This window comes from Nematostella vectensis, chromosome 6, assembly GCF_932526225.1.
Source record: "Nematostella vectensis chromosome 6, jaNemVect1.1, whole genome shotgun sequence".
Classification (NCBI taxonomy): Eukaryota; Metazoa; Cnidaria; class Anthozoa; order Actiniaria; family Edwardsiidae; genus Nematostella; species Nematostella vectensis.
Genome location: NC_064039.1, coordinates 1,405,803 through 1,433,562, shown reverse-complemented (window position 1 = coordinate 1,433,562; position 27,760 = coordinate 1,405,803). Strand labels below are relative to the sequence as shown.

At 42.8% G+C, this 27,760-nt stretch overlaps 2 protein-coding genes across 5 annotated transcripts in view; both read right to left on the bottom strand.

Annotated features, from left to right (window-relative positions):
* The window catches only part of LOC5503354 (deleted in malignant brain tumors 1 protein), a 30,140-nt gene extending 9,136 nt beyond the window's left edge, over nucleotides 1–21,004 (bottom strand). For 2 of the 4 annotated variants that reach the window (XM_048728868.1, XM_048728871.1), the window contains exons 1-22: nucleotides 20,366–21,004; nucleotides 19,014–19,346; nucleotides 18,340–18,642; nucleotides 17,520–17,659; nucleotides 16,759–16,921; nucleotides 15,911–16,204; nucleotides 15,155–15,472; nucleotides 14,893–15,044; nucleotides 14,594–14,753; nucleotides 12,976–13,269; nucleotides 12,346–12,663; nucleotides 11,888–12,030; nucleotides 11,242–11,413; nucleotides 10,483–10,776; nucleotides 9,411–9,728; nucleotides 9,101–9,237; nucleotides 8,389–8,551; nucleotides 7,567–7,884; nucleotides 6,713–6,865; nucleotides 6,239–6,391; nucleotides 5,053–5,391; nucleotides 3,382–3,693 (exon numbers count right to left, since the gene is read on the bottom strand). In XM_048728868.1, coding sequence (XP_048584825.1) covers nucleotides 3,382–3,693; nucleotides 5,053–5,391; nucleotides 6,239–6,391; nucleotides 6,713–6,865; nucleotides 7,567–7,884; nucleotides 8,389–8,551; nucleotides 9,101–9,237; nucleotides 9,411–9,728; nucleotides 10,483–10,776; nucleotides 11,242–11,413; nucleotides 11,888–12,030; nucleotides 12,346–12,663; nucleotides 12,976–13,269; nucleotides 14,594–14,753; nucleotides 14,893–15,044; nucleotides 15,155–15,472; nucleotides 15,911–16,204; nucleotides 16,759–16,921; nucleotides 17,520–17,659; nucleotides 18,340–18,642; nucleotides 19,014–19,346; nucleotides 20,366–20,426 — 5,038 coding nt within the window. In that variant the 5' untranslated portion in view covers nucleotides 20,427–21,004. The remainder of the gene's footprint in view (nucleotides 1–3,381; nucleotides 3,694–5,052; nucleotides 5,392–6,238; nucleotides 6,392–6,712; nucleotides 6,866–7,566; nucleotides 7,885–8,388; nucleotides 8,552–9,100; nucleotides 9,238–9,410; nucleotides 9,729–10,482; nucleotides 10,777–11,241; nucleotides 11,414–11,887; nucleotides 12,031–12,345; nucleotides 12,664–12,975; nucleotides 13,270–14,593; nucleotides 14,754–14,892; nucleotides 15,045–15,154; nucleotides 15,473–15,910; nucleotides 16,205–16,758; nucleotides 16,922–17,519; nucleotides 17,660–18,339; nucleotides 18,643–19,013; nucleotides 19,347–20,365) is intronic. The other 2 variants (XM_048728869.1, XM_048728870.1) reach the window with 2 other exon arrangements.
* A 145-nt stretch (nucleotides 21,005–21,149) lies between these two features.
* On the bottom strand, nucleotides 21,150–27,669 carry LOC5503367 (O-phosphoseryl-tRNA(Sec) selenium transferase). Its single transcript, XM_001624388.3, has 12 exons — nucleotides 27,251–27,669; nucleotides 26,651–26,738; nucleotides 26,288–26,354; nucleotides 25,948–26,066; nucleotides 25,212–25,370; nucleotides 24,131–24,284; nucleotides 23,746–23,848; nucleotides 23,392–23,521; nucleotides 23,027–23,118; nucleotides 22,552–22,645; nucleotides 21,921–22,029; nucleotides 21,150–21,466 (listed from the first exon to the last, which is right to left on the bottom strand). Exons 1-12 carry the CDS (start codon nucleotides 27,362–27,364, stop codon nucleotides 21,229–21,231), a joined length of 1,467 nt encoding a protein of 488 aa, XP_001624438.2. The 5' UTR covers nucleotides 27,365–27,669; the 3' UTR covers nucleotides 21,150–21,228.
* Nucleotides 27,670–27,760: the final 91 nt, after the last annotated feature.

Sequence of the window (27,760 nt, the reverse complement as noted above, 5' to 3'; positions counted from 1 at the left end):
AGGGTGGGTAGTGTGGGTCTTCTTAATTTTGAAAGAACTGAAGGGGGGTCAGAGCTAAACTTGACGCTGTTGGAGGGGGGGTCCTACGAAAATTTTCATTATTCGAAGCTCTTTTTACGGACCCCCCTCCTGATAATTATTGCACGGTCCTTTAACAAATTTGAAATAAAACGAGAGTAAAAACTAATTGTGGTGGCAGCAGCCACAGTCCCGTGTGATGCACGATGTGCAGGGCAAGTCTACGTTGAATACAACGTTAGGAAGTGGATTCCCCCGTGTGATGCACGATGTGCAGGGCAAGTCTACGTTGAATACAACGTTAGGAAGTGGATTCCCCCGTGTGATGCACGATGTGCAGGGCAAGTCTACGTTGAATACAACGTTAGGAAGTGGATTCCCCCGTGTGATGCACGATGTGCAGGGCAAGTCTACGTTGAATACAACGTTAGGAAGTGGATTCCCCCGTGTGATGCACGATGTGCAGGGCAAGTCTACGTTGAATACAACGTTAGGAAGTGGATTCCCCCGTGTGATGCACGATGTGCAGGGCAAGTCTACGTTGAATACAACGTTAGGAAGTGGATTCCCCCGTGTGATGCACGATGTGCAGGGCAAGTCTACGTTGAATACAACGTTAGGAAGTGGATTCCCCCGTGTGATGCACGATGTGCAGGGCAAGTCTACGTTGAATACAACGTTAGGAAGTGGATTCCCCCGTGTGATGCACGATGTGCAGGGCAAGTCTACGTTGAATACAACGTTAGGAAGTGGATTCCCCCGTGTGATGCACGATGTGCAGGGCAAGTCTACGTTGAATACAACGTTAGGAAGTGGATTCCCCCGTGTGATGCACGATGTGCAGGGCAAGTCTACGTTGAATACAACGTTAGGAAGTAGATTCCCCCGTGTGATGCACGATGTGCAGGGCAAGTCTACGTTGAATACAACGTTAGGAAGTGGGATTCCCCGTGTGATGCACGATGTGCAGGGCAAGTCTACGTTGAATACAACGTTAGGAAGTGGGATCCCCCGTGTGATGCACGATGTGCAGGGCAAGTCTACGTTGAATACAACGTTAGGAAGTAGATTCCCCCGTGTGATGCACGATGTGCAGGGCAAGTCTACGTTGAATACAACGTTAGGAAGTAGATTCCCCCGTGTGATGCACGATGTGCAGGGCAAGTCTACGTTGAATACAACGTTAGGAAGTGGATTCCCCCGTGTGATGCACGATGTGCAGGGCAAGTCTACGTTGAATACAACGTTAGGAAGTAGATTCCCCCGTGTGATGCACGATGTGCAGGGCAAGTCTACGTTGAATACAACGTTAGGAAGTAGATTCCCCCGTGTGATGCACGATGTGCAGGGCAAGTCTACTTTGAATACAACGTTAGGAAGTGGGATCCCCCGTGTGATGCACGATGTGCAGGGCAAGTCTACGTTGAATACAACGTTAGGAAGTGGATTCCCCCGTGTGATGCACGATGTGCAGGGCAAGTCTACGTTGAATACAACGTTAGGAAGTGGATTCCCCCGTGTGATGCACGATGTGCAGGGCAAGTCTACGTTGAATACAACGTTAGGAAGTGGGATTCCCCGTGTGATGCACGATGTGCAGGGCAAGTCTACGTTGAATACAACGTTAGGAAGTGGATTCCCCCGTGTGATGCACGATGTGCAGGGCAAGTCTACGTTGAATACAACGTTAGGAAGTGGATTCCCCCGTGTGATGCACGATGTGCAGGGCAAGTCTACGTTGAATACAACGTTAGGAAGTGGATTCCCCCGTGTGATGCACGATGTGCAGGGCAAGTCTACGTTGAATACAACGTTAGGAAGTGGATTCCCCCGTGTGATGCACGATGTGCAGGGCAAGTCTACGTTGAATACAACGTTAGGAAGTGGATTCCCCCGTGTGATGCACGATGTGCAGGGCAAGTCTACGTTGAATACAACGTTAGGAAGTGGATTCCCCCGTGTGATGCACGATGTGCAGGGCAAGTCTACGTTGAATACAACGTTAGGAAGTGGATTCCCCCGTGTGATGCACGATGTGCAGGGCAAGTCTACGTTGAATACAACGTTAGGAAGTGGATTCCCCCGTGTGATGCACGATGTGCAGGGCAAGTCTACGTTGAATACAACGTTAGGAAGTGGATTCCCCCGTGTGATGCACGATGTGCAGGGCAAGTCTACGTTGAATACAACGTTAGGAAGTGGGATTTCCCCGTGTGATGCACGATGTGCAGGGCAAGTCTACGTTGAATACAACGTTAGGAAGTGGATTCCCCCGTGTGATGCACGATGTGCAGGGCAAGTCTACGTTGAATACAACGTTAGGAAGTGGATTCCCCCGTGTGATGCACGATGTGCAGGGCAAGTCTACGTTGAATACAACGTTAGGAAGTGGATTCCCCCGTGTGATGCACGATGTGCAGGGCAAGTCTACGTTGAATACAACGTTAGGAAGTGGGATCCCCCGTGTGATGCACGATGTGCAGGGCAAGTCTACGTTGAATACAACGTTAGGAAGTGGATTCCTTCACAGGTTCCCTAAGCTAATGTTGTATTTTACGCGTTCATTCATAGCCTGTAAATATATGGTGCATTACAATAAAAAAATTGGGACGAATAATATAATAAAATTGGTTTTTGCTTTTTACGGGAAGGGGGATGTAGACGGGCTGTTTTGTCACGACGGTAAACTATGCATCCCATGGGTTCGCGTCAAGCATACGTGATTCGGCAAGGCGGGTAAAGAATGGCGTTTTAGGTACGCAAAGAGTTGATCAACTGGGTTCATAATTTCTGTGTGGCAGTGTAAAGCATCGGTATAATATTGATTGCAGGACTTTTGGCGAAATTTCGAATTTCCAGTTTTCTAGAAGCGATTTTCTACCGCCCGTTTTGCCTAGCCTGCGTGCAGAGCCGGAAATAGTTCCAAACTGAACCATAACAGAACAAGCTTTCAATGATAAAATGTCAGTTTTCGTTAAACTCCTCCTCGTCAGCGAAGTCTATTAAGGACAACACGCTTAGGCGAGGCGGAATCCAGGAAGGCGCCAATTTCTGTGAGTGGCTTACTCGATGGCTTACTCGAACAATTGCGGTAATATCAATTTCGCTCTACTGACCACGAAACAAAGGACATCCTGGGATCCCCTTTTTCATGTGGTCAGTACGCGTTGTCATATCTGATCACCCGCTTTCTGTAACATGTTTAAATTTCACTTAAAGCTTTCCCTGTGTGAAACCAAAGCTATGGTTAATTGAAAATGAAGTTTTAATGTTTCACAACATGCAAAATGGCAAGTAATTCTGGAGCGTGAGAATTCAGGAGAACGCAACTGCTTAATGTCCTTGTCTCTCATGCACACTTACTTGTTACAGCACAAGCCAGCCAAACCAACGGACCATCGTAGTAATCGTCGTAAGCGTATTCATACACACATTCGTCTAATGACTTCTCTTGACCGCTGCACGTCATGTTCGTAATGATAAATCCACTGTGGTAATCTTCCACGTGATGGAGTGCAATAGCGTGTGAATTATAGAGATGAAGGCAGGTGAGGTTGCTTGCGAACCCGGGGAAGGCACTGGCGTTGATTCTTGCCCAGTCTGTCCCGAAAAGCACTTCTAAAAAGCCTGCCCCTACTCGAGTCGGGTCACCAGAATCATCCACCAGCCTATGGTCTTTAAAAACAAAAGGTAGATAGTCAAGATAAGATACACTTCTAGACGACCGTAAAGAACCCTCAGAAAAAAATAAGTTCACGGTTTACTCAACAATCTGGCATAGAGAGACATGTCTGGCGTGAACAATCCTGCAGGAATTCTCATGCTCAGGCGCGTGCGCAGGATGTTTCGAAGGTGTGCGAGCGGCAAGGTACAAGGCTCTGGGATAATCAATTCCTAGGGCTTGCTTCAGTGAGCATGCGCAAATAAAAAGTGAATAGAACAATGGAAAAGCTCCATGACGCTTTCCTGTTTTGAAAATAAAATTGCGGAGAAAACTCCCCGAAACCAGCGTATACATTTAAAACCAAATGTTATCATTGCTGCTATAAACATTTAGTACCATACAATTATCATTTGTAGCTTTTGGGGCATTATAACATAGAGGGAGGTCTTGTGGAAAGCCTATGGGAAATTACGGGAAATGTATAAGCGTGCGAAATCGTAATATATATGCCGGTCATGTTCTCGGTGGATGAACTCTCCGAAAGATTTTTGCGGTATGTGTCGGCTCTTTGAAAATAGACAACGCGAAGGCAATAGAATTAAAATCCCGGTCCGTTAACGACTACTTTGAGGCGGGCAAATGATTTACATCGTGAAGCGATGGAATCCTCGCATACCCGAGAATAGAAACTAATGCGTGAGCTAAGCTTTTCGATCTGGTCCTCCATTTATGCATTCAAGGGCGAAATCAGATATTGAACTGGATTTGCGCTCTCCTCTTGTCCATTACTGTAATTCCTTGGGGTTGATTTCGGGGACGCCTCGCAATCGTTTCGGGTCCGAGGATCAGTTGGGGTACTTTTGGGGATCATTTCGGGTCCTGTACAAATCCAAGAACGTGAATTAGGAATGCTTTGTAGTATACACCAAAATCATCCTTTCTATCAACGATGACTGAAAATCTGGGATTGAATTTTTTTCAGCGGAAAATCTTCGACTTTTCCTAATTCGTCAAGCGCGAATTGGATCGATCAGTGAAAGAGATAAACTCTGTTCTTCCCGGTAACTATTTTGTTTGGACATGCGTAGTAAAACCGGAACCAACAGATTCTGTTGGCGAAAAAATTGATTATCCCAGAGCCTTGTACCTTGCCGATGACACAAAGGTACGTGGGCTCTGGGAGCGAGATTGCTGAGGTGTGTATGTGTGGTGAGGGGCGGGGGGAAGTTGCGCACTCATAGAAAAAGGATAGTATTTGACGATATTTCAATAAGAAATTACCAAGGTGACAAAGATATTATATTCTGATTTTCGTGAATTTAATTGTAACAATTGAAATATAGATAATTCCTTTTAGGAGTAGGTGTTACCTTCATCTAAGCAGAGCACTGTTCCCACCCTTGTGTCAAGACTAGTAGTTATTCCAAAGCGGCATTGCCCCAATGAGGTCTCTTCTCCCGAACACGTCAAATTTGTGATTATCTGGTTTTCTTGGTTATCACAATAGTCTTCTGACAGCAATCCATTTACATAGCCAAGTATCCTGCAAACTACTTTTGCTCCATTTTTCGTTGTTGACATACTACTGTACTTGATATTCGCCCACTGACTCCCGAGCTGAAACTTTACTACTTTTGGAAACCCCATGGCATCTCTAGATGGGATTGATCGTCGAGAACGGCCCACTAAACACTCTTCGAGCTGGACTCCTAGGGCAAAATAAAGTACATCAGAAGTAAAGAGGGAAAAGGAATAATTCTATCAGTCTTACATGGATTATATCTTATGACTTTTTACAGATGAAAAATCAAGACAAGGGTTGAACGCTATTTGAAAACAGAAGTTTTATTTCGTACGCCTATCAAAAATAGAGTTGTTTCGAGAATAAATATGTTTTGAAAGAGACGTACAAAATAAAACTTCAAGCTTGTCTTGATTTTATTACTAATGGGTTTCCTTTGTATGCACGAGCGCCTACATACCACCTCGCTGTTGCTGTAGCTTAGACGGTGCCCTTGTCAGTCACACCTTTATTATTGTTTTGATTTAATATTGGAAGTCACATAATCTACTAAAATCTGGAAATAACCATCTAAAAATAAAGTTTGATACTCTAATTACCAAATTCAATCGTAAATATTGCATTGGCTTCCCAAAATCAGCCAACGCACTTGGTGCTTTGCTATTTGCTAAGATAACAAAATGGCGGATGACAGAGAGTGTTTATCACTTTTCAGATGGATGGTATGAAAATAGGCGGTAAATATTGAAGTATTAGCGGTAGAAGGAGGCAATGACGAATTTCCCATTCTAACATTATTTGGGGTTTGGAGGTTGGAAAATTTCACATATCTACCCGGGATGCCACCGTCTAAATCAACGTCTCCCAAGGAATGTCTCAATGTCGTCTTGAGGCCATATTCTCGCCGCTTCTGTGTAGTCTTTCTAGCCCTACCCCATTAGAAGTAAGCATACTTCTTAGGACAGAGATTTGAGAGCGGGTACACTGGTATGTGTACAATCCTTATTCTATTATGTTGTCCAAATATAGCTTACGAATTTTGCATTGCACTGTGACATCTCTTGAGTGGTTACAAGTCGGTTGTGCCCAGTTGGAACGGTTACAGCTAGCGATTTCCCTCTCACTCCCATAGCAGGATACGTCACTTAGCCAAACCACGCCACCACCGGGGCCGTAGTTACTGGTACCTGAAAGGTAGGATGGATAAATAACTTGATTTAGGTGGAAGTTTGGTTTTCGGGGCAGGCGCTTACCTGACCTTACCTCTTGACCACCAAGCTACAGTGCTTCGTTATTTAAAAGTTCATCGGCGGATTTTATTACTTTTTATACAATAGATATGTCTGGCCTGAAAAACTATAAAGCGATCCAAGTCGAATCAACGGACTTTAACAAATCACTTGGGACTGTAAACTGGATGAAGAATCTATAGCTACAAGATAAATTGTAATAATAAATGATTAGCGCTATACACCCCTCCCGTTCTCTCCCCTAGGCATATAATTTACCTGTAGATAATGCCCCATCGGATCCCATAAGCCTGCAAATAGTGTCAACGGTATTCATCGTCAATCTGATGTTGCTGCAAATCGTCCCCCATTGGCTATCGTGATAAATTTCTACTCGACCATGCATTGGATGAGGTCCACCTACCAAACGAGCTGAAACAATACGTTTTAGAGATATATCAGTTACAGCTAAAATATTTCCGTATTTAAAAAACGACGAAATATCAAACAGGTTCGAAAATCAATAACAAGAATGAAACATTATCGCCCTATGGGACAGGTGACACGAAGAAATGTGAAAATCCCAGTCTTTAAAAAGTCATGCGATATGACCATGCCCTTTTACAAAACGATAGCAAGAAATTGTGTAGGTACGTTTTCTACATTTAAACAAAGATATGCTTTAGAGTTGAAAAGCACATTCTAAAAAAATAAATGTCAAACGATATTGATAGTATAAAAAATTAGACAGATATAGGGAGTCTAGGAAGCTAAGGAGGGGGCAGCTATAAAACATATAGCGGAAGGATATCTGTGAGTTTTAGCTCCCACACATTTCTTCTTATCATTTCTTCTAAGATTTTGGTCATGGGGGAGGATGGAGAGCATCGCCCCCCCCCCCCCCCCCCCCCTGCCCTGGATCCACCACTGGGGTGCGCAGAGGGCTAACAATTTTATAGTACAGTTTTTCTGTTTTAGTGTTTAGTTTTGTCATGCTTTTCCTACAATTTTTCTCTAGTTTCATCCTTATGAACTCCATCTCTTGTTGGATCTCGATCCCGCCCCCAGCTTCAAGCTGACTTGATTTTAAGAGTTTCTAAGAAGGGGGAAGGACCGGCGTTGTATAAGCCTACCTACTGTGCATACCACACCAACATACGCCCTCTTATCACGACATGGCGAATCAGAGTAGCAATCCATGATATTTCGCTTGACACCAGAGCAAGCGACACCGCATTTCAGCGATGGACGTGTGGAAGCTCCATAAAGATTAAGTCCACTGAGAGGTAGAGACGAGAGGTAGGGGTAGCCTAGCATCAAACACACAGTGCTCGCCTCGTCGTTGTGCCATCTTTGCCAGCCTTGAGGCTCGTAATTGACTGTTCCCCACAAACCATTAAAAAATATCTCAACTCGCCCTTGATTGACAGTGGGGCCACCAGCTAGTCGCACTGCAGAGATTAACAGCAATCGACCAATTGATATCGGTCGGAGAGTGTATTTTGCAAGGCTAGAGATTTTTTTAATTTGCTTTTTTTTGTTGCAGTTTTGATGTGCTATTTACCATGGTTTTTTTTGTTAACAAAGGTTTGTCTTCGTTTTTGAAAGCTCAATGGTCGTTTCCGATACATGCGAACCACCTATGAAAGCTTATAGTATTGTGTAAGCAGAGATGCATAAAGAAAGGGAGATTAAAAATGCTTACTTCGTGTGTGTTATTCAGCTCAAAGGAGACGAAAGAAAAGAAGGGAGCGGAGAAGGAAGGAACGAAACGATTTCTTGTACTTACTTCTCTATCTCCGCTTTTATCACTTTATGTTCATGTAAATTCAACATAGCGCGTAAAGCTCTTACGCCTCCGCTTTATTCCTCCGTCTTAGTTTCCTTCGCTAGTGAAAATCCGGCCTAAGTAATATCAAGCGCAGCGTCTGGATCGCTGACCAGTTTACACTCACCTAGATGCTTGCACTTGACGGATGCTTCCCAGCCGCTCGTACAATTGTGGGATTCCCAGTTGAGTGTACATCGATCCAAAGTGGACTCGTTACCAGTACACCTCAGGACAGAAAGGAGAGCAGGGGGACTGGACATACCTATCTCATTCACTGTAAAATTGTCCTAGGAACAATATAAATGCATAAAATCATAGAGAGAGAGAGAGAGAGAGAGAGAGAGAGAGAGAGAGAGAGAGAGAGAGAGAGAGAGAGGGAGGGAGGGGAGAGGGAAGGGAGGGGGAGAGAGAGAGAGAGAGAGAGAGAGGGAGAGAGAGAGAGAGAGGAGAGGGAGGGAGGGAGGGAGGGAGGGAGGGAGGGAGGGAGGGAGGGAGGGAGGGAGGGAGGGAGGGAGGGAGGGAGGGAGGGAGGGGGAGGGAGGGAGGGAGGGAGGGAGGGAGGGAGGGAGGGAGGGAGGGAGGGAGGGAGGGAGGAGGGAGGAGGGAGGGAGGGAGGGAGGGAGGGAGGGAGGAGGGAGGGAGGGAGGGAGGGAGGGAGGGAGGGAGGGAGGGAGGAGGGAGGGAGGGAGGGAGGGAGGGAGGGAGGGAGGGAGGGAGGGAGGGAGGGAGGGAGGGAGGGAGGGAGGGAGGGAGGGAGGGAGGGAGGGAGGGAGGGAGACAAAGGGTATTGGTACTCCCAAGCGGACGAGTCTTCCTTTCTACAAAAAGGGTCTTACCACGCCAGGAAATCCTGAAGCTTTACATACGACTTCTGCAGTAGTTCTATTCCACGTGGACGAGCAAATGGAGCCCGTCATTCCATCGGCAATCAGTCGAACCGATCCCTCTCTGTATGTCGGGCCAACAATTTTGACTGTTAACGAATAACGAAAGCAATATCAGGCTATGACTACTGTACATCTATGATCTATGCTCTTGCAACCTGAGATACAAACAAACAACCATAAAAATAAATAAATAGATAAGTAATAAACAATTGAGCGAGTGAGTGAATAAATTAATATTTTTTTTACTATCAGCTCTGACCATTTAAATACTTTGGCTTGCACGTAACTCCCATCTCTTGGGCATGCGAACACGTGGTATTGCTCCAATCGCTATGACGACACGTGAACAGTGACCGCTCCGTCCCAGTGCACTCCAAATCCTGCATGGCGATCAGTCCACTGCTCTCACCATAGCGGGCGCAACACGAGGTCGAAGACACACCAGGGTATCCCATCATCTTGCATATCACGTGACCAGACGTCAGGCTGAGGCTAGATCCACATATGGTGCCCCATGATGCATTGCGGTATACCTCAACATGACCTTCGAACGGGAGAACTCCGCCAATCAAACGAACTATGACAAAAAGTAACTTTTTAAATGACTGACAACTTTTGGCAGCTGCCAAACTACCCTAATGCTCGTTTGAGCACTCAGTTCAAAAAAGCGCCTTTCTCAAATACGAGCACCATCTAAGGTGCAATTTTCAACACTAAAGTATTAGGTTATGGTTAGAGTTTTCAAAGTTAAAAAACACATTCGCCTCAAATAAAGAGAGTTTCAAAAAGCAATCTTAAGTCGGTGCTTACCGCAGCACGGAAATAATTGGACCTAGCTAAACCAAGCATCGCGTATTCATCAGGAAGCACCCGTGTTTTATAATCTATCGCAAACAGAAGCTTTTTTATAGACACACACAAACACAGGAAACACGAAAATTATAATATCTTTTCACTCGGCGATGGACAGTTATTGCATACTTTTACATCAGGTACACCCACCATAAGTTAATCGCGTAAGCAAATTTCTATGAATCAATTTTTTTTTCTTGGCTTAAAGATCCTTGGTCAGGCATTGTTTAGTAGGCTATTAAACCCTATGCAAACGAGATGTTTATCTTAATCGTGAATTAAATCCGCTTGAATCACGGTGAATTTCAATCCATCCTTCAATCAAAACACCTCAATTCTATGTCTAAACTATCAAATAACTAATAACGCAAGGAAAGTTTTATTTCTAGATATGATGTGAGTAAGAAAACTAAAACAACATTATCATGCAAGTCGGATGTACGGTCTTTAAGTAAAGCTTATATAAGCTTTGTATTTACCTATCTTGCATATGACACCAGCGTGGGGATAAGAGCAGTAGCAGCAAGACCTTCTGCACTCCATGATTGACCTCTCGGACCACAAACAGCGGGCTCGGGATATTTGTATCGAGCCTCGCCCCAGGCCATACCGGCCATCCACCACAGCCTCTTGAGCCTCGGGGTACCCAAGCATCCGACAGACCACGTGACTGTTCACGATGTTCCAGTTGTAAGAGCAGATTTGGCCCCAAACGTCGTTCGTGAATAATTCCACACGGCCTTGGTTGGACGTGGGGCCGTCTGCTAGACGGACTGAGGGAAAAGCATGACTTTTTCGAATTACCTTTTTTTTGTATCAAAAGCAATGCAGGAAAGGGGAGGAACGAGGCCCGAGTTTATAAATGGAAATGCAGCTTTAAGCTGAACTAAAATAGCATTTTGATGGGTTTTATCCAGGCATTTATGTTTCCAAGCAAAGTGTTCTGTGATCTAATACATAAATGGTCGACTGAAGACAATCATAGGCTCGTTTTTATATAGCGAGTTTACCTAAACAGTTTGTCATGGAGTTTTTTTTTTTACGGCATCTCGTTGGAATTAATTTAGCACTTTATAATTACAAATATCTACTACCCATAAGCACCTTTCGGTTTGCAAATATAATTTACCATTTTTTATTCACCGTTTGAACTGACATCTTTTTTGGAATTGGTGTAGAATAAAAGGAAAATAAGGTTTGGGAAATGAGGATTTTGTTACAGCTGTGACGTTCCTTACCAATCTGTTTACATTTGACATAAGCCACGTGACTCCCATATTGAGAACAGTTGTGTACGCCCCATCCGCTATTGTTGCACTGATTCAGCGAAGTCTCATTGCCGAGACACCGCAGGTCTTTGAGCAGCTGGGGCGAGCTCTGTGGCTGTAAGAACACTTTGCCAATTTTATCCTGGGATGGAGTACAAATGTCACAAAGAAATCAGAACATTTTTACAAGCAAAACAGTAGGTTCATCATAAAATGGCGAATACTAAATTTTAAGATGAGTTGTGTCTGGCGGCATACATGACTCCCTGGAACATTTTGTAATTTTGTTCTAAGATGACGAAATCTCTCAAATGCTATATGCTTGCCACAGGCCCATAGCCAGTGTTTTTGAGCGGAATGAAGGGGGGTTCGTTTACCACCTAGGAGTGGTCAGGTGGTACTTGATTTTCCTTAATACGAGACCTTCCAGTCGAGTGTGTATGGGAGGGAGGGGGGGGGAGGTGGGGGGGGGGGCTAAGGGCCTGTTGCCCAAGTTACTTTGACGGATCATTTGCTTCCAGCCATGAAGGATTTTTCGCGTTCGTTTCATTTTCAGACATGTATTCGTTGTCAGCCAATGCGAGTGTGGGAAAAGCTGATAGTTCTTTTAACCCACCAGTCCCGGGAATCCAGCCGACCTGCACGCCACTTGGCCATCTTGCTCGTCCCACATGGACGCGCAGATACTACTTGATCGTCCCCCAGCTATCTCGATTTTCACCACACCCTCGCGGTAGGTGTCGCTATAACCCAAGCTCACTACAAACACACGGTAGAACACACGGTAAAACGCACGGTAAAACGCACGGTAAACACACGGTAGAACACACGGTAAAACGCACGGTAAACACACGGTAGAACACACGGTAAAACGACGGTAAACACACGGTAGAATACACGGTAAAACGCACGGTAAAACACACAAAGCTGTACTCGCGCATTTCAACACACAATACTTTTTACATTGGATTTTTAGTGAACTTTCTGGTCCTTGGTACCCAGTTTTCTTCATTTCAAAGAAACATAGATTTAGCGGACAACAGAATATTTAATATAAAATATGATTAATCTGACCTGAGGTAATGTTAGGTGTGCAGATGACTCCCATCTCTTGCGCATGCGCACAGGTGGTATTGCTCCAATCACTATGACGACACGTGATCAGTGACCGCTCCGTCCCAGTGCACTCCAAATCCTGCATGGCGATCAGTCCACTGCTCTCACAATAGCGGGCGCAACACGAGGTCGAAGACACACCAGGGTATCCCATCATCTTGCATATCACGTGACCAGACTTCAGGCTAAGGCTAGATCCACATATGGTGCCCCATGATGCATTGCGGTAGACCTCAACACGCCCTTCGAACGGTAGAACTCCGCCAATCAGACGAACTAGGATAAAAAGTTTTTCACATGATTGACAACTTTTGTAAGCTGTCAAAACTACTAATGTTCGATCCAGCATGACATGTTGGACATGGGTGTTCGAAAAAAAATCAAAGTGTAAAGATAACTTTGTCAAGCCTAATGATGCCTTGTTTCAAAGACGCTGGTGCTGACGAGATTACTACGTATTTGCTGGCTGCCAGATTGAAAAGGAGGCACAAGTCCACCGCGCGCACGCTCTTTAGACCAAAATACAGCCATTGGCTGATAAAATAAAAGAAGGCAAATGATTACACAAAATGCAAAATAAAAACTCACCAGACTTGCACACCACTCCGGCGTGAGGAAAAGTGCAATAACAACAGTCCGACGAGCACCTCGTAATCGAATCCTCCGAGCCACGACACTGGACCCTAGTCAACTGTATCGGGCCTCGCCCCACGCCATACCGGCCATCTACCACAGCCTCATGAGCCTCGGGGTACCCAAGCATCCGACAGATCACGTGGCTATCCGAGATGTCCCAGTCTCGTGAGCAAACTTGGCCCCAGACTCCATTTTTGTAAAATTCTACTCTGCCTTGGTTTGAGGTCGGACCTTGTGATAGTCGGACTAAAAACATATCAGAAACAACGTCTGTAATACACATGTTATATCAACTATCTTAATCTGAATGGCTATATCAAACGGTCTAGCAAACGAAACCTTGCGCTAGCCTGCAACGCATGCGTTTACCCGGTGTTTATAGCGAAAAACCGGCCTCGAGCAATTCGTAGCCGCCATATTGAATTTTGAGCATTGCTCAAAATCAAAAATCCAAAATGGCGGCTATAAAAACACCGAGTAAATGCCAGCATTGCAGGCTAACTCTTGCTCATGAAGAGCTAATAATCTATATAATAATTTAGTTTCCCCCCCCCCCCCCCAAAAAAAAATAAATAAAAACTCAAAACCGCAAATTCAAACAAAGGGATCGCATTTTTTTTAATTTTAAATGGATATGGTTTATTTGTGTTTTTACTGCTCAATATGAACATGACTGAATGGCAAACAGAGACCACAAGTGCTCATTTGGAGTCAAAGGAAAAGTGTTGAACGACCCTGTATTCATATACAAAGAAAAGTGTTGAACGACCCTGTATTCATATACAAAGAAAAGTGTTGAACGCCCCTGTATTCATATACAAAGAAAAGTGTTAAACGACCCTGCAATCATATACAAAGAAAAGTGTTAAACGACCCTGTATTCATATACAAAGAAAAGTGTTGAACGTCCCTGTATTCATATACAAAGAAAAGTGTTAAACGACCCTGCAATCATATACAAAGAAAAGTGTTAAACGACCCTGTATTCATATACAAAGAAAAGTGTTGAACGTCCCTGTATTCATATACAAAGAAAAGTGTTGAACGACCCTGTATTCATATACAAAGAAAAGTGTTGAACGACCCTGTATTCATATACAAAGAAAAGTGTTAAACGACCCTGCAATCATATACAAAGAAAAGTGTTAAACGACCCTGTATTCATATACAAAGAAAAGTGTTGAACGTCCCTGTATTCATATACAAAGAAAAGTGTTAAACGACCCTGCAATCATATACAAAGAAAAGTGTTAAACGACCCTGTATTCATATACAAAGAAAAGTGTTGAACGTCCCTGTATTCATATACAAAGAAAAGTGTTGAACGTCCCTGTATTCATATACAAAGAAAAGTGTTAAACGACCCTGTATTCATATACAAAGAAAAGTGTTAAACGACCCTGTATTCATATACAAAGAAAAGTGTTAAACGACCCTGCAATCATATACAAAGAAAAGTGTTGAACGACCCTGTATTCATATACAAAGAAAAGTGTTGAACGACCCTGTATTCATATACAAAGAAAAGTGTTGAACGACCCTGTATTCATATACAGCATTCGCTGCTTACCAGAATGTTCGCAAGTGACCGTCGCGAGCTCTCCGGTTGAGCAGGTTTGCTTGCCCCATCCACCATCCTTGCACTGGTTAAGCGAGGTCTCGTTACCTGTACAATTAAATCCTTTTAGCAGGATTGATGAGCTGGTAGCCTTAACAGCACCAATTTGTTCCTGGAAAAGAATATTGATAGTATTATTGATTAGTCAGAACCTATTTCAAGCAGAGTACTTATACAAGGGGGCTTAAAAGGTTTTTTCGTTTTTTTTCCCGACAAATGGATGTAGAAGTTAAGGTGGCAGGAAGACATACCATCCGTGGGAATGCCGCCATTCTACAAAGCACCTCACCATCTAGCTCATCCCACATATCAAAACACAGCATACTTGAAAGCCTGTCAACCACTACCCCAGCAAAGCCTGTACGGTACGACCTTTCCTTGGAAATAAAGGAAGAGACGAACGCTGCAAATGATGATAATAAAAAATGAAGTAAATACGTTCGTCCGGCCGGTTGGTCGGTTGGTTTGTTGGCTAGCTAATAAGTTGGTTGCTTGGCCAGTTGTTTGGCTAACCTGAGGTAATGTTAGGTGTGCAGATGACTCCAATCTCTTGCGCATGCGCACAGGTGGTATTGCTCAAATCACTATGACGACACGTGGTCAGCGACCGCTCCGTCCCAGTGCACTCCAAATCCTGCAGGGCGATCAGACCGCCGCTTTCACCATAGCGGGCGCAACACGAGGTCGAAGACACACCAGGGTATCCCATCATCTTGCATATCACGTGGCCAGACGTCAGGCTAAGGCTAGCGCCACATATGGTGCTCCATGATGCATTGCGGTAGATCTCAACACGTCCTTCGAACGGTAGAACTCCGCCAATCAGACGGACTAGGACAAAAAGTCATTTTTCAAATGTTTGACAACTGGAACAGTAGTTAACCCCCAACCAGATGGACTCAGCTCGAAAGGTTAGAAAAAGGCGCATTCATTGCACTAGGCGAAAGGTAAAATACGACTCCGTTGGCATTCATTAAGTAAAGAATGAATAGATGCTTTAAGAAACTGTGTAAGCGATTTCGGATAATAGTGTATTAAATTAAATGCATTATATTAAGAGTTTGCTCTAGCGATGTTCCGTAAAAGCGACGTATCCGTAAGAATACGCTTATAACGATTTTGTTATGGAGAATAGGTCGAACACTAAAAAAAAGAGCTCCAAACATTTTATTATGTGAGTCCTAACCTGCTTAATATGGAAACCACATTAAAGAAAATATTGCTACTTAAGTACCAAAGGTGTCCATTTTAAGGAAGTCTCCCCATTACCTGTTTTGCAGAACACTGCTACATGAGAGTGTGAACAATAACAGCAGTCGGACGCGCAGCTCATAAGAGACGATTCAGTCCCACTACACCATACGCGGGTCATCTGTATCGGGCCACGGCCCTCGCCATAGCGGCCACTCAACACCTCCTTCTCAGCCTCAGGATACCCAAGCATCCGACAGACCACGTGACTGTTTGGCATGTGCCAGTTGGTTGAGCAGACTTGGCCCCAGACTCCGTTCATGAATAATTCTACTCGGCCTTGATTGGAGGTGGAACCGTCTGCTAGACGGACTAAACAACATAGGGAACAGTTAGTGATTCATGTAACATAAGACTTGAGATCGACAGGTTGGGGAACGGGGAAAACGAACGTTCGACTTCCGATTGACAAGTATGGGATGTAGTCTTAAAACACGGGTCTGTCGTTGGCTCGAGAGTTCATTGTGAAAAAAATATCATATCATAAAAATATTTTTTCAAGAAAAGCTAGTGAATGAATCACGGGGAATCACGGGTGGCCCAGTGTGTTAGCGCGTCAGCGTATGGGGTATCTTACCACAGGGGGCCCAGTGTGTTAGCGCGACAGCCTATAGGGTATCTCACCACAGGGGGCCCAGTGTGTTAGTGCGTCAGTGTATGGGGCCTCTCACCTCTGCTGAACCGGTTCGAATCCCGGTCGAGACATGGGTAGTATCTTTCTGTTTCTTGGCCCTGAATTTGACTTGTTGAACGTATGTGAGCTTACTAGAAGCTTGTGTTCCTCAATTCTCCAGGAATCGACGTTCTTGATACATAATAGGATTTTTAATGTGAAGCGCTTAGAACATGGTTTGTTCAAATCTTACCCCGCTGCTTGCAGGTGACGGCGGCAAGTTTACCCTCCGAGCAGTTGTGCACGGCCCAGCTACTATTTTTGCATTGCTTCCAAGAGGTCTCATCTCCCGAGCATTTTAGATCACCCAGCATGATGGTGGAGTTAGAGGTTTTACCAACACTCCATACCTCCTCCTACAACAAGTCCGTTAAACTTTTTCACTCCATACCTCCTCCTACAACAAGTCGGTTAAACTTTTTAAGAGCACAAAAGCATGTTTACGCCTATTTGGTGAATGTAAATTTCTTGTTGCCAATGACTTGCTTGCAATAAAACCTGATAAACATGGTGAATGTGAGAATCAGCGGTTATAGTCTGTCAAGCAAGAGGAGTCTAAAGCAAAAGAGGACCAGGGTTCGAACCCAGGTCCGGTCAACTAAGGATTTTTTTCCCGAAGATATGGCTTTCTACATTACGAATCCCTCGTCTTTTCGGATTAAGACATAAGCCGGAGGTCCCGTCTCTCACCGCATATCATTTAAATACATTGGGGGACGTAAGAGAAATACTGGAGACGCTGGCCTATGGTACCATCTTCATTGACAATGCTTACACACTAACCAACACTCACGATTGTAAACTGCGTGGAGTAGTCCGTATCTACACACTGACGAGTAAAGGTCACACGTGAAGCGCATTTGATAATGTCTCGTGATGTTGATTTGCGCGAAACATTTATAAGCAAGTGAGTTGGGGGAAGCAAGCAGTCAAAATAGTCAAATAGGACATTACCATTGCTGGAAACCCCATCATACGACATACGACATCTGCGCCTTTTGAATCCCAGTTCGATGCGCATATGTTACTGCCGTAACCATTGACTGTGATCTCAACAAGACCATGGCGATAGCTTGAACCATTAACCAGGCGCACTAAAAACAATTCAGAATATAATTTATCAACATCATGGGGATAGCTTAAACCATTAACCAGGCGCACTAAAAGTTATGTAGAATATCATTTATCAGCAAGGCCATGGCAAAAAGGGTGAATATCATTTATCAACAAGACCATGGCAATAGCCTGGACCATTAACCAGGCGCACTAAAAAACAATGTAGAATATCATTTATCAGCAAGGCCATGGCGAAAATGGTGAATATCATTTATCAACAAGACCATGGCGATAGCCTGGACCATTAACCAGGCGCACTAAAAACAATGTAGAATATCATTCACGTGTGTAACATGCTCAAGTACACCACCATTGAAGCTATTAGCATTTGAAACACGTGACAACAATTTAGGCGTACAGTACAGTAGGCCTAACGAACTTACGTTTCGGATAAATGTTCTACGGAAGATGCACGCAACCATGGTTACCTTTTAATGTGGTTAGGGTTAAAACCGTCAGAGCTTTTCAATTTGTTTAAGGAGGTATAAGCCAATCAGGATGCAAGAGCCATACTTTCAGATTGACATGAACTTGGACAATTGAAATATCAATCAAAGCGATTATCGCATCCTTTATTGGTTTACCCTCTTAGAGCTTTGTCTAGTGTCTAAATGACTAACGCTCTCTAATAAATGCAGTAATTTACAAACGCATGTACCTGATCGACAATGTACGCCCGCGGCGTGTAAACCTGAACATTCGGAAGACTTGGTAAAGCTGCATTCCGATACTTGTGTTCCTTGGCAGTTCATTCTGTCTATCCAGAAGCCGCCCGTGTCCGTGTTATAGGGGGTTTTAAAGGCCTGCAGAGCCCCAGGGTAGTGGGCCAGTCGGCATATCACGTGCGCATCATAAAGGTTCCAGTAGCGAGTTGGACAAATTCCACCCCACGCCCCATTCACGCTTAGCTCGACGCGACCTCTGCCAGTATCAGTAGAGCCATCCGCGTCAATCAAACGAACTGGGGATAGGAAGAGGGGTAGCAGCTGAGAGATTTATCACCCATTAATGCAATATAACAGGCATAATAAAATATCACCCATTAATGCAATATAACAGGCATAATGAAATATCACCCATTAATGCAATATAACAGGCATAATAAAATATCACCCATTAATGCAATATAACAGGCATAATAAAATATCACCTATCAATGCAATATAACAGGCATAATAAAATATAACCCATTAATGCAATATAACAGGCATAATAAAATATAACCCATAAATGTAATATAACAGGCATAATAAAATATCACCCATAAATGTAATATAACAGGCATAATAAAATATCACCCATAAATGTAATAACAGCAATAAATAAGCTGACCTTGCAGTGACGAGAGACAGATAACTCCGGCGTCCTCGCCGTGGCCACAATTCTCCCTACCCCACCCACGGAAGCGGCATTCTGAGAGCATTGACTCGGTCCCCTTACAATCAACATCATCCATCCACGTCTTGTTTTCGCCCCGCCCGAAGGTCGCCCCACCCGGCGCCGAGAGTGCACCGAGAGTGAAGCCAAGCTGTCGGCATACCACACGAGCATCCCTGATATCCCATGAATCATCGCAGACTGTTCCCCATTCCCCCGAATTGTAGATTTCTACACGCCCTTCGTACGACGTCCCACCGTTCACTAGACGAATGTCGCCTTCTTTTGCTACGATGAGTTAATAAAACACACGAAGAAAATCGTATCTCATACTAGAAATCTTAATACATTAAAATAATTAGGAAACATTTGTATTCGCATAGGCGCCATATAAATGCAGTAGAAAAAGCAACGTAAGGGTAAGTACTCACATCGCTGTACAACGTAAGGGTAAGTACTCACATCGCTGTACAACGTAAGGGTAAGTACTCACATCGCTGTACAACGTAAGGGTAAGTACTCACATCGCTGTACAACGTAAGGGTAAGTACTCACATCTCTGTACAACGTAAGGGTAAGTACTCACATCTCTGTACAACGTAAGGGTAAGTACTCACATCTCTGTACAACGTAAGGGTAAGTACTCACATCGCTGTACAACGTAAGGGTAATTACTCACATCGCTGTACAATTATATTACAAAACGACTATCTTAACGAGCTCCAGCTAAAGGATTCTGCCTATAGCAAAACGAGGTTGGACATTTTAGTAAATAGTCCGAGGGCGCTCGAAATCTGAAGGGAATCAGTTCGATATTTATAGTGTTGTGATATCGGAAGTGGGGAAAATGTAATCTCATCATGATAGAGTAACGCACCCATAACCACAAGTCTCTTTTTTTCTGTCTTACTAGACCGCTGGAAAATCCAGCGTTTTTTCCGACGGTTTTTCTAAATGCTTCCCCTTGATTCTACCATACAAGTCCAAGCACATCTTAACTTGATCCTCTATGAACTCAAATACTAGGAAATCAACACTCGAAAGAATAATAGTTAAAAAACATATCTGACGAGGTGAACGGAATAAGCATGGGCGCGTTATTTATTTTTTATTGTTTTGCTTACATCTCAGAATAACTTTTATACCCGGACTGACTTATATGAAATAAAGAGCGTATTTTAAAATACGCAATTTTGTAGACAATATTATAATATACATACATACAATTAAAATAATAGTTATTTGCATCTTAAATAATGACTAGAATCCAATGTTGTGTTTGCAAAAAAAAATTCAATATACCTCACCTGATAGAACTAGACAATGCAGAACAGCCAGCGAGTAAAACGCTAACACCTTTTTTGCCATATTCAGGCAACATTAACGTAGCGAAAGGCTAAAAGAGGAAGACAGCCGAAGAGTATGGAGTATGGAGTTATGGCCAATCGGCAAACAAGTAGCTGTGAAATCCAAGACTGGCGAGGATCCGATTGTCCAATTGTCAGGATTGTGGGCGAGCTTCCTCCACGATACCTTTTTGCATTATTTCTTGACTATGTTCGCTGATCGTGGTGACTAAACACTCGGCTGAGAAACGCGCGATAAATATATGAAAATGATCTTACGAAACATATTAAGTTATACTAATATTATGCTTTTAAAGCTTGTCATTTAAGGAGGATGAAATAGGGGTTAGGAGTATTTTGACTTACGCGCATGAGCTCTCAAGTGGTGAAAATTTTTTTCTACTCTAATCCGAAAAAATGTTTTAAAAAACATCGTCCTTGACCCTTGACTTCAACAATTTTCATGTATGATGGGAATTAAAAATCTTCTTTTAAATATTTTCTCGGAGAATGAATCAGTAAGAATAAATCATGCTATGAAGATTATCCAGAATAGCAAGGGGGCCACTTTAAAAATTACAAGAAGGCCCTGGGAGATTGAAACCATCATCATCATTACCACTATTATCACATGGGAATTTGCGCCAACATAGGCCACGCGCTCCAAGATGGTCGCCTCTTTACGGGTCTTTTTAAATAACTTTCAGGTAACAATGGTTAGTTAGATGTAAAAATGATACCAACATTCACTCTTATGAATTTATATTATTATTACACATTTTGAGAGAATGAATTGTAAAAAAATATACAAATATTAAATGTAATTATTTGTCATCTTCCTCCTTCGTGTTGTCCGTGCTTAATAGGACGTCAGGGGTAACTTTAGCGCTAAATTTCCCTAGACATTTATCCAACTTTGATAGAAAAATGTCCACGTCTTCCATGGTCATTCCTATAGCTGCGGCTGCTGTAATGTATGGGCAGCGGTACCTATTGACATGCGCGCCCCATCCAGTAAACACGTGACCACCAATGTCCTTACTTGAGCCTGGGGCCACAACCCTAGATAAAGACGAGATTTACTTGGTTGGTATTAAAAAATAATAATGAAAATAATAAAATATTCAACATGCGGAGGATCTAGTTGGATCACTGCTGTTTCAAGGTTTGAGGAAAGGTACAGCCCTTAAACACAAAGTACTATCTTCAATTCATTTTCGGCCGCACCTGGGTGGTTTGGGTCATTCGGGGTGATTGTGAGTATTTCCTAAGCTTCCTGGATATTAGAACCACTCAATAAACCTTTAATCGCATTTCAAAAAACAACGATGTAACGCAGGTCGGAGCTCAGAGTTAGTTAAGTCTAGTCTAGACCCTGGTGCTCTGATTGGTTTTCCTGTGGAGAAAGAAAAGGTGACATTCCCAGATACCCCTCTTCCAGGGTCTCGAACTTGTCCCAGACCCCATGCTCCATCCTGCTATGGGCACAGGAAACCCGGAAATAAACACCACCCACCTTGCCCCAGACACGCGGCGAGTGAACAGCATTGAGCCAAGCAGGGTGGAGTCGCTAGAGTCAGGCGCTTGTGATAGGCTACGTGCGGCCACGTGGTCAAGAGATATTGCTACGGAAATTATACAAATTGTCTCAATAGTTGCTCGCAGATCCAACTCACAATACGAAGATGGCGAATGCTGAAGATAAGGGTAAAGATGACGATGATAAAGGGGATATGAATGAAAATCGTTTATCCGTTCCAATGTTTTGTGTAGTGTCTTGAGTAGCGTAAATGATAGTTTTAGCGCCCTGGTTCACACCAACATGGCCCCCATCCCTTAAGCGCGAAATATGGAATATGGGCCCTCTTCAAATAAGCCCCCCGCCAAATTACCCCACAAATACAAGGATGACCAAACAGAAGCATTTAAGCACCTACTATTGAACAATACTGAAGCATACTGACTATTTGTAATAAGCCTTGCTTCGTATTGGGGCACCCCTGTTCGCTAGTCACAAATCAAAAAAGCACTCATCTCACTAAAATGAGCATTTACAGTAAAAAATCTGGTTAACTGAAAAGCTTACCCACCTAACGATATATGGTTATGCTTGGTAATAAATGAGTAGCCTCTATGTATTTACCCACCTAATGATATAGGGTTATGCTTGGTAATGAGTAAACTTTCACCATGTGTGGTGGCAATATGGCTAAGTCCCTCAGACAGGTACGAATAAACTTCCTGTGAAAACATTAGAGAATATTAAATCAGAAAATGACAACAAACAGGGGCAGATCTAGGGGTGGGCCGAGCCCTCCCCTCCTATTTTCAGACATTTTGTATAAAAATAACAAGAAATATAAGAAAATCTACGGAAGAACAATAATTCTGGCCCCCTATTTATTAAAATCTTTGCTTTGGCCCCCCCTTTTTGGAATTTCTTGATCCACCCTGACAAACCTTTGTTTAAGGTCAACACTGACTGGTGCTTAAACCACTGAAACTACTCCATTATTCATGGTAAGTTGAAAAATACAGAACCTTACAGTTTCAGAATCACCCCACCAATTATAGGAAAACATTTGAACATCTATAGTAAAACAATTTGATAGTCATAGGTACCTTCCTTTGCTTGAGTAACCTCTCATAGCCCTTGGAACCAAGAGACAGCAATGTGATAAACAGGTCGATAGAGGGTGTGGCTGATGCTCGACCTTTTATGGGAAGAGGAAAAAATCTGGTATTTATTAAAGTATTTTTGAAAGAACTTTTCTTTTTGTCCTCTACACCTGGCACTACACATTGCTAAAATTTGTTTTCTAGTTTACTGTTGCGTACCCAGTATTTGCTAAGGGGAATAGGTGGGCAGATATCATATTGAAAAAAAGATAGTATTTGATGATCCTTTTATAAGAAATGACCCAATGTTTGGTGGCCAGGGGAAGTTGTGCACACTCTGTGCACACCCTGCGTGCACGCTGGCTTACCTGGATATGTCTTGCTGATGTCATCTATAAACTTTGCATCAAATCCTGCAACAATTGCTCCTCCAACAGGCACCATAAAGTTCTTATCTGAGCTCTGAACAAATGCATCAACACGCCCCACACGCGCAGCCTAAAACAGCAAATGCACTACTTGAATATAAGTGACCATGCAGACATATTCAGGATAAACCTGTTTCAATACTAGTGTATACAGTGTATAATACCAGAGTGTCATGGTCCAAATATCAAATCAATAAATATAATTAAAACAACTATAAATTAAATACAAGAAGCTGAACCTTATGAATAAAATAAATGAAGTGCCTGTCTCATAATAATGTGCTGCCTACCTACCTGTTGAATGAGATGCATGCATTTAGATGACTGGACGCCATATGCATTGTTGATAACATGTGGGACAGCCTTGTCCTTACAAAGCCTGGCGACCTCTTCCAATCTGTCAACAGATACCGAGATCAATAAGTAGGTTGTCACTTGATTTGAACCTTTGTACTACATGTTGTTCTGACTCTCTTGAGTCAATGCAGCACTAGATCCAGGATTTCCCTACTTCCCAGTGGAGAACCCGCACCATATAATAATCCATATGTTGATAGGTAAATTTGTGGATTTTAGCTTCATTTCTTTGAAAATTTCAGTCTAGAGGTATGAGGAGGATTCACCCTGCAGCCACCTGGATCCACCATCACTATGATTGATGTATACATGACAATACTACCTGTCAGGAACCCTAGGGGCAAAGCAGCTTGATGTTGTCATGACACACAGTATGTTATCAGCCCCTAACTCTTCTATCTTCCTCTTGATGGCGGGGATGTCTGTCCTTAGCTCATCTCCCTCTAAAACGTTCTCAATAACCACTGGCTCAAAACCTGTAAAAAATACAATGTGAATAGTGTATCTTCTTAAATAAATAAATTTCTTTTTTTTTTCTTTTAAATTATTTCAAGAGGGTGACATCATAATCTTAAACAGTTTTCAAACCAACGGCCCCAAACACCTCTTTTCCTATTTATTATTATAAGCGCTTTAGCAAAAGGTGATCCTAGGCTGGAAGGGTTGGCCGCTTTAGCAAAAGGTGATCCTAGGCTGGAAGTGTTGGCCACTTTAGCAAAAGGTGATCCTAGGCTGGAAGTGTTGGCCGCTTTAGCAAAAGGTGATCCTAAGCTAGAAGGGTTGGCCGCTTTAGCAAAAGGTGATCCTAAGCTGGAAGGGTTGGCCGCTTTAGCAAAAGGTGATCCTAGGCTGGAAGGGTTGGCCGCTTTAGCAAAAGGTGATCCTAGGCTGGAAGTGTTGGCCACTTTAGCAAAAGGTGATCCTAGGCTGGAAGTGTTGGCCGCTTTAGCAAAAGGTGATCCTAAGCTGGAAGGGTTGGCCGCTTTAGCAAAAGGTGATCCTAGGCTGGAAGTGTTGGCCGCTTTAGCAAAAGGTGATCATAGGCTGGAAGGGTTGGCCACTTTAGCAAAAGGTGATCCTAGGCTGGAAGTGTTGGCCGCTTTAGCAAAAGGTGATCCTAAGCTGGAAGGGTTGGCCGCTTTAGCAAAAGGTGATCCTAGGCTGGAAGGGTTGGCCCCTAAGAGTGAAGAAAAGAATTTCATAATAAAAACATTGGAGTAATCAATCACTGCATTCTTACTTGCCATTCCTTGAAAGATATATATTTTGCTGTTCACTTACCACTCTATGCATAGCTCCATTTGATTGATGGCTGAGAATCATCAATCGCCGATTGTTGATATCATGTTCCAGTGGTTCGCATAGCAATGCATAAAGTAGTAGAGTAAGAGTGCTTTATTCACCTGCAGTTAGTATACATTTGAAGCAAGACTTCTGATCAATCCTTGGCCAGATCACATACTTGGCTGAAGGGCGCACTTGCCTTAATGTAAGGAATACCATAACCAAGCTCATGCCAGTTGCTAGTGGCAACAGCAAGCAAGCTGCTGCAGATTTCACTCCTAACAGAGGAAAGAGATTAGAACTATTCTCAACAAAAAAGCAATTCAGCTATAGCAAGGGATTGAGTTAATGATAAAATGTACACATTTTAAGTGCTCAAAGTTTCATATCTATTCCATTTGGTGTGATGGGATTTACTTGAAAAATAAACAATCCAATTAAGAATACAACAAGAAAAATGTTGGTAGTTACAACAAGAAAAAATGGCCAGGGTTATTATACTGCTTGCTTGAGTTGATAGGTTAACTGAGTTATCTGAGTTTAGTTAGTGAGATTTTACTGTATGATAATAAAGGGGGAGAATATCAGGGGGGGCATACAAAAACATTGAGAAATATTAGGGGACCAGCATAGCAATGCCCCTATTGGTCATTTTCTTATAATTTTTGAAAATATGGGGGAGGGCATGTGCCCCACCCCCTGATACTGCATGGTATATGATAATAATGTGATAATTGTTTCTAATAAAAATAGGTATATATGGTAACTAGTTAAATAAAATTTAAATTATGGTATGTGGGGTTCCACTTGCCCCTTCCCCCATGGCTAAACCATACTTTAGGGAATTATGCTGACCTGTCATTCTAATCACATCCAGTGCCATGCAGTTTGTCAGTCTCATCAACAGAGATGATCCTGCTGCTTTAGGCTGGATGGCCGCTATGTCGCCTGACCTGCCAATCCCATGGCTCAACCTGGTCAACATCAAGGCATAACTAAGACAACTAGAAGGTTTAACGGGGGGGTGTGAGCTTATATGAAAAGTTGACCAAGCAAACATATTTTTAATTTTTTTCATAAAAAACACAACTACAAGAGGGAGATTCATATAATTTAAATTTGAAGAATTCTGAATGTTAAAATTGACTGATTTTTTAAAAGAAATTAGCCAGGTTGATTAAAACAATAGCTGTACCTGAAATGTCTTCGCAAGACCAGGGAGGATACCACTCTTCCTTCACGCTCGCCTGCACCAACATTCCCTGTAACAGGACATAACAGCTGGTGAGATGTGTGACTAACTAATACCACACTATACACAGGTATTGCACTCAGGGTCCTGAAAGGGTAAATCAGGTATCTCTCATCTTCTTGGAGCTTGAGGGACCTCTGCAAGCACAGAACTTCAAGATATTTTCTATTGGGTATAAATTGCAAGGAGGGTATCTAAGTTGTAAGAGAGCCAGGATTTTTAAAAAAGGTGGTTGTATGGAAACCATGGAGCACATTGAACCCCCCCCCCCCCCCTGGGTACGCTTCTCATCTAGCAAATGTCAACCTGGGAAGTTGTTACTGTCCATGAGAGCCAACTCTTGCAGCAGAAGCTCGATCTTAGCATCATCCCAACCTTCACTCGGCCACTTTCTCTGAAACACCAGACTATGTGTTAAAAAGATGGTAGAAGAAAAATATAGAGGTGGACTTTGATTCAGGCAAACATTGGGGGGTCTCTGTACTCTATTGCAGGCTTTGATTATTGTTGTAAAACTATTATTTGTGAGATCTTGCTGCACACCCAAAGTATAAAAATTCAAAAATAACAGACTTGGCAGATGGGATGATTAAAGAATAAAGGAGGATCTGGTACTGTAGCTGACCAGAGACATCATCATGTCAAAATGATAACCTCAAGGTCTTGAACAAGAACCAAAAGGAGCAACCATCATATAAAGCCAATAACTTCTGAAGACATTTTTAGCAATGAGCAAAAAGCAATTCTTATGGAAATCATATGTCCATATTTTTTTTTTCTTTCTTGTAAACGGGCCATATTCTAAATTTAAGCTCCAACTACAAATGAAAAGTCAACAATTTTGTCGGGTGCCATCGTGAACTGCTATAGACAAAGTTATTAAAATAACAGAAAATGTATACTTACATGTTCTAGGAAAACCTTTATGTCATTCTCGATCGTTTTTCTAGCATTTTGTGCTTGCTGGACGTAGCTTTTTGGAATTATCTGCTCGCACAACGAAAAGTTAGCGCCATTCATTTCACCGAGGCTGTAAATAAACTCACTGGCGTTCGGTTAGGAGAATTTGAATGAGACATCAGTAGATAGGAAAGTGCCTGTTATGGGTTTTTCTCTACTCGTGTATTTGCTACTACATTTATGGTTTAATTTTAAAATATAGATATTTCAAGGAATCAAGGTAGTTTCCAAGCAAATAAAAGTACCAAATTGAAAATAACTCGGCGTATACGGGTCTTATCAATATTTCATTCCTTGCTGATTCCAGCTACAAACTATGAAAATACACAAAAAGTATACTTGTATTGCAGATTATAACATTGCAACACAAAAACAAGAGCCTAGATTTGTCTTTGGATTTATTGGCCGTAGAAATTCATTACCGAACAAAGATAACCTGCTGATCAACATCTGTTT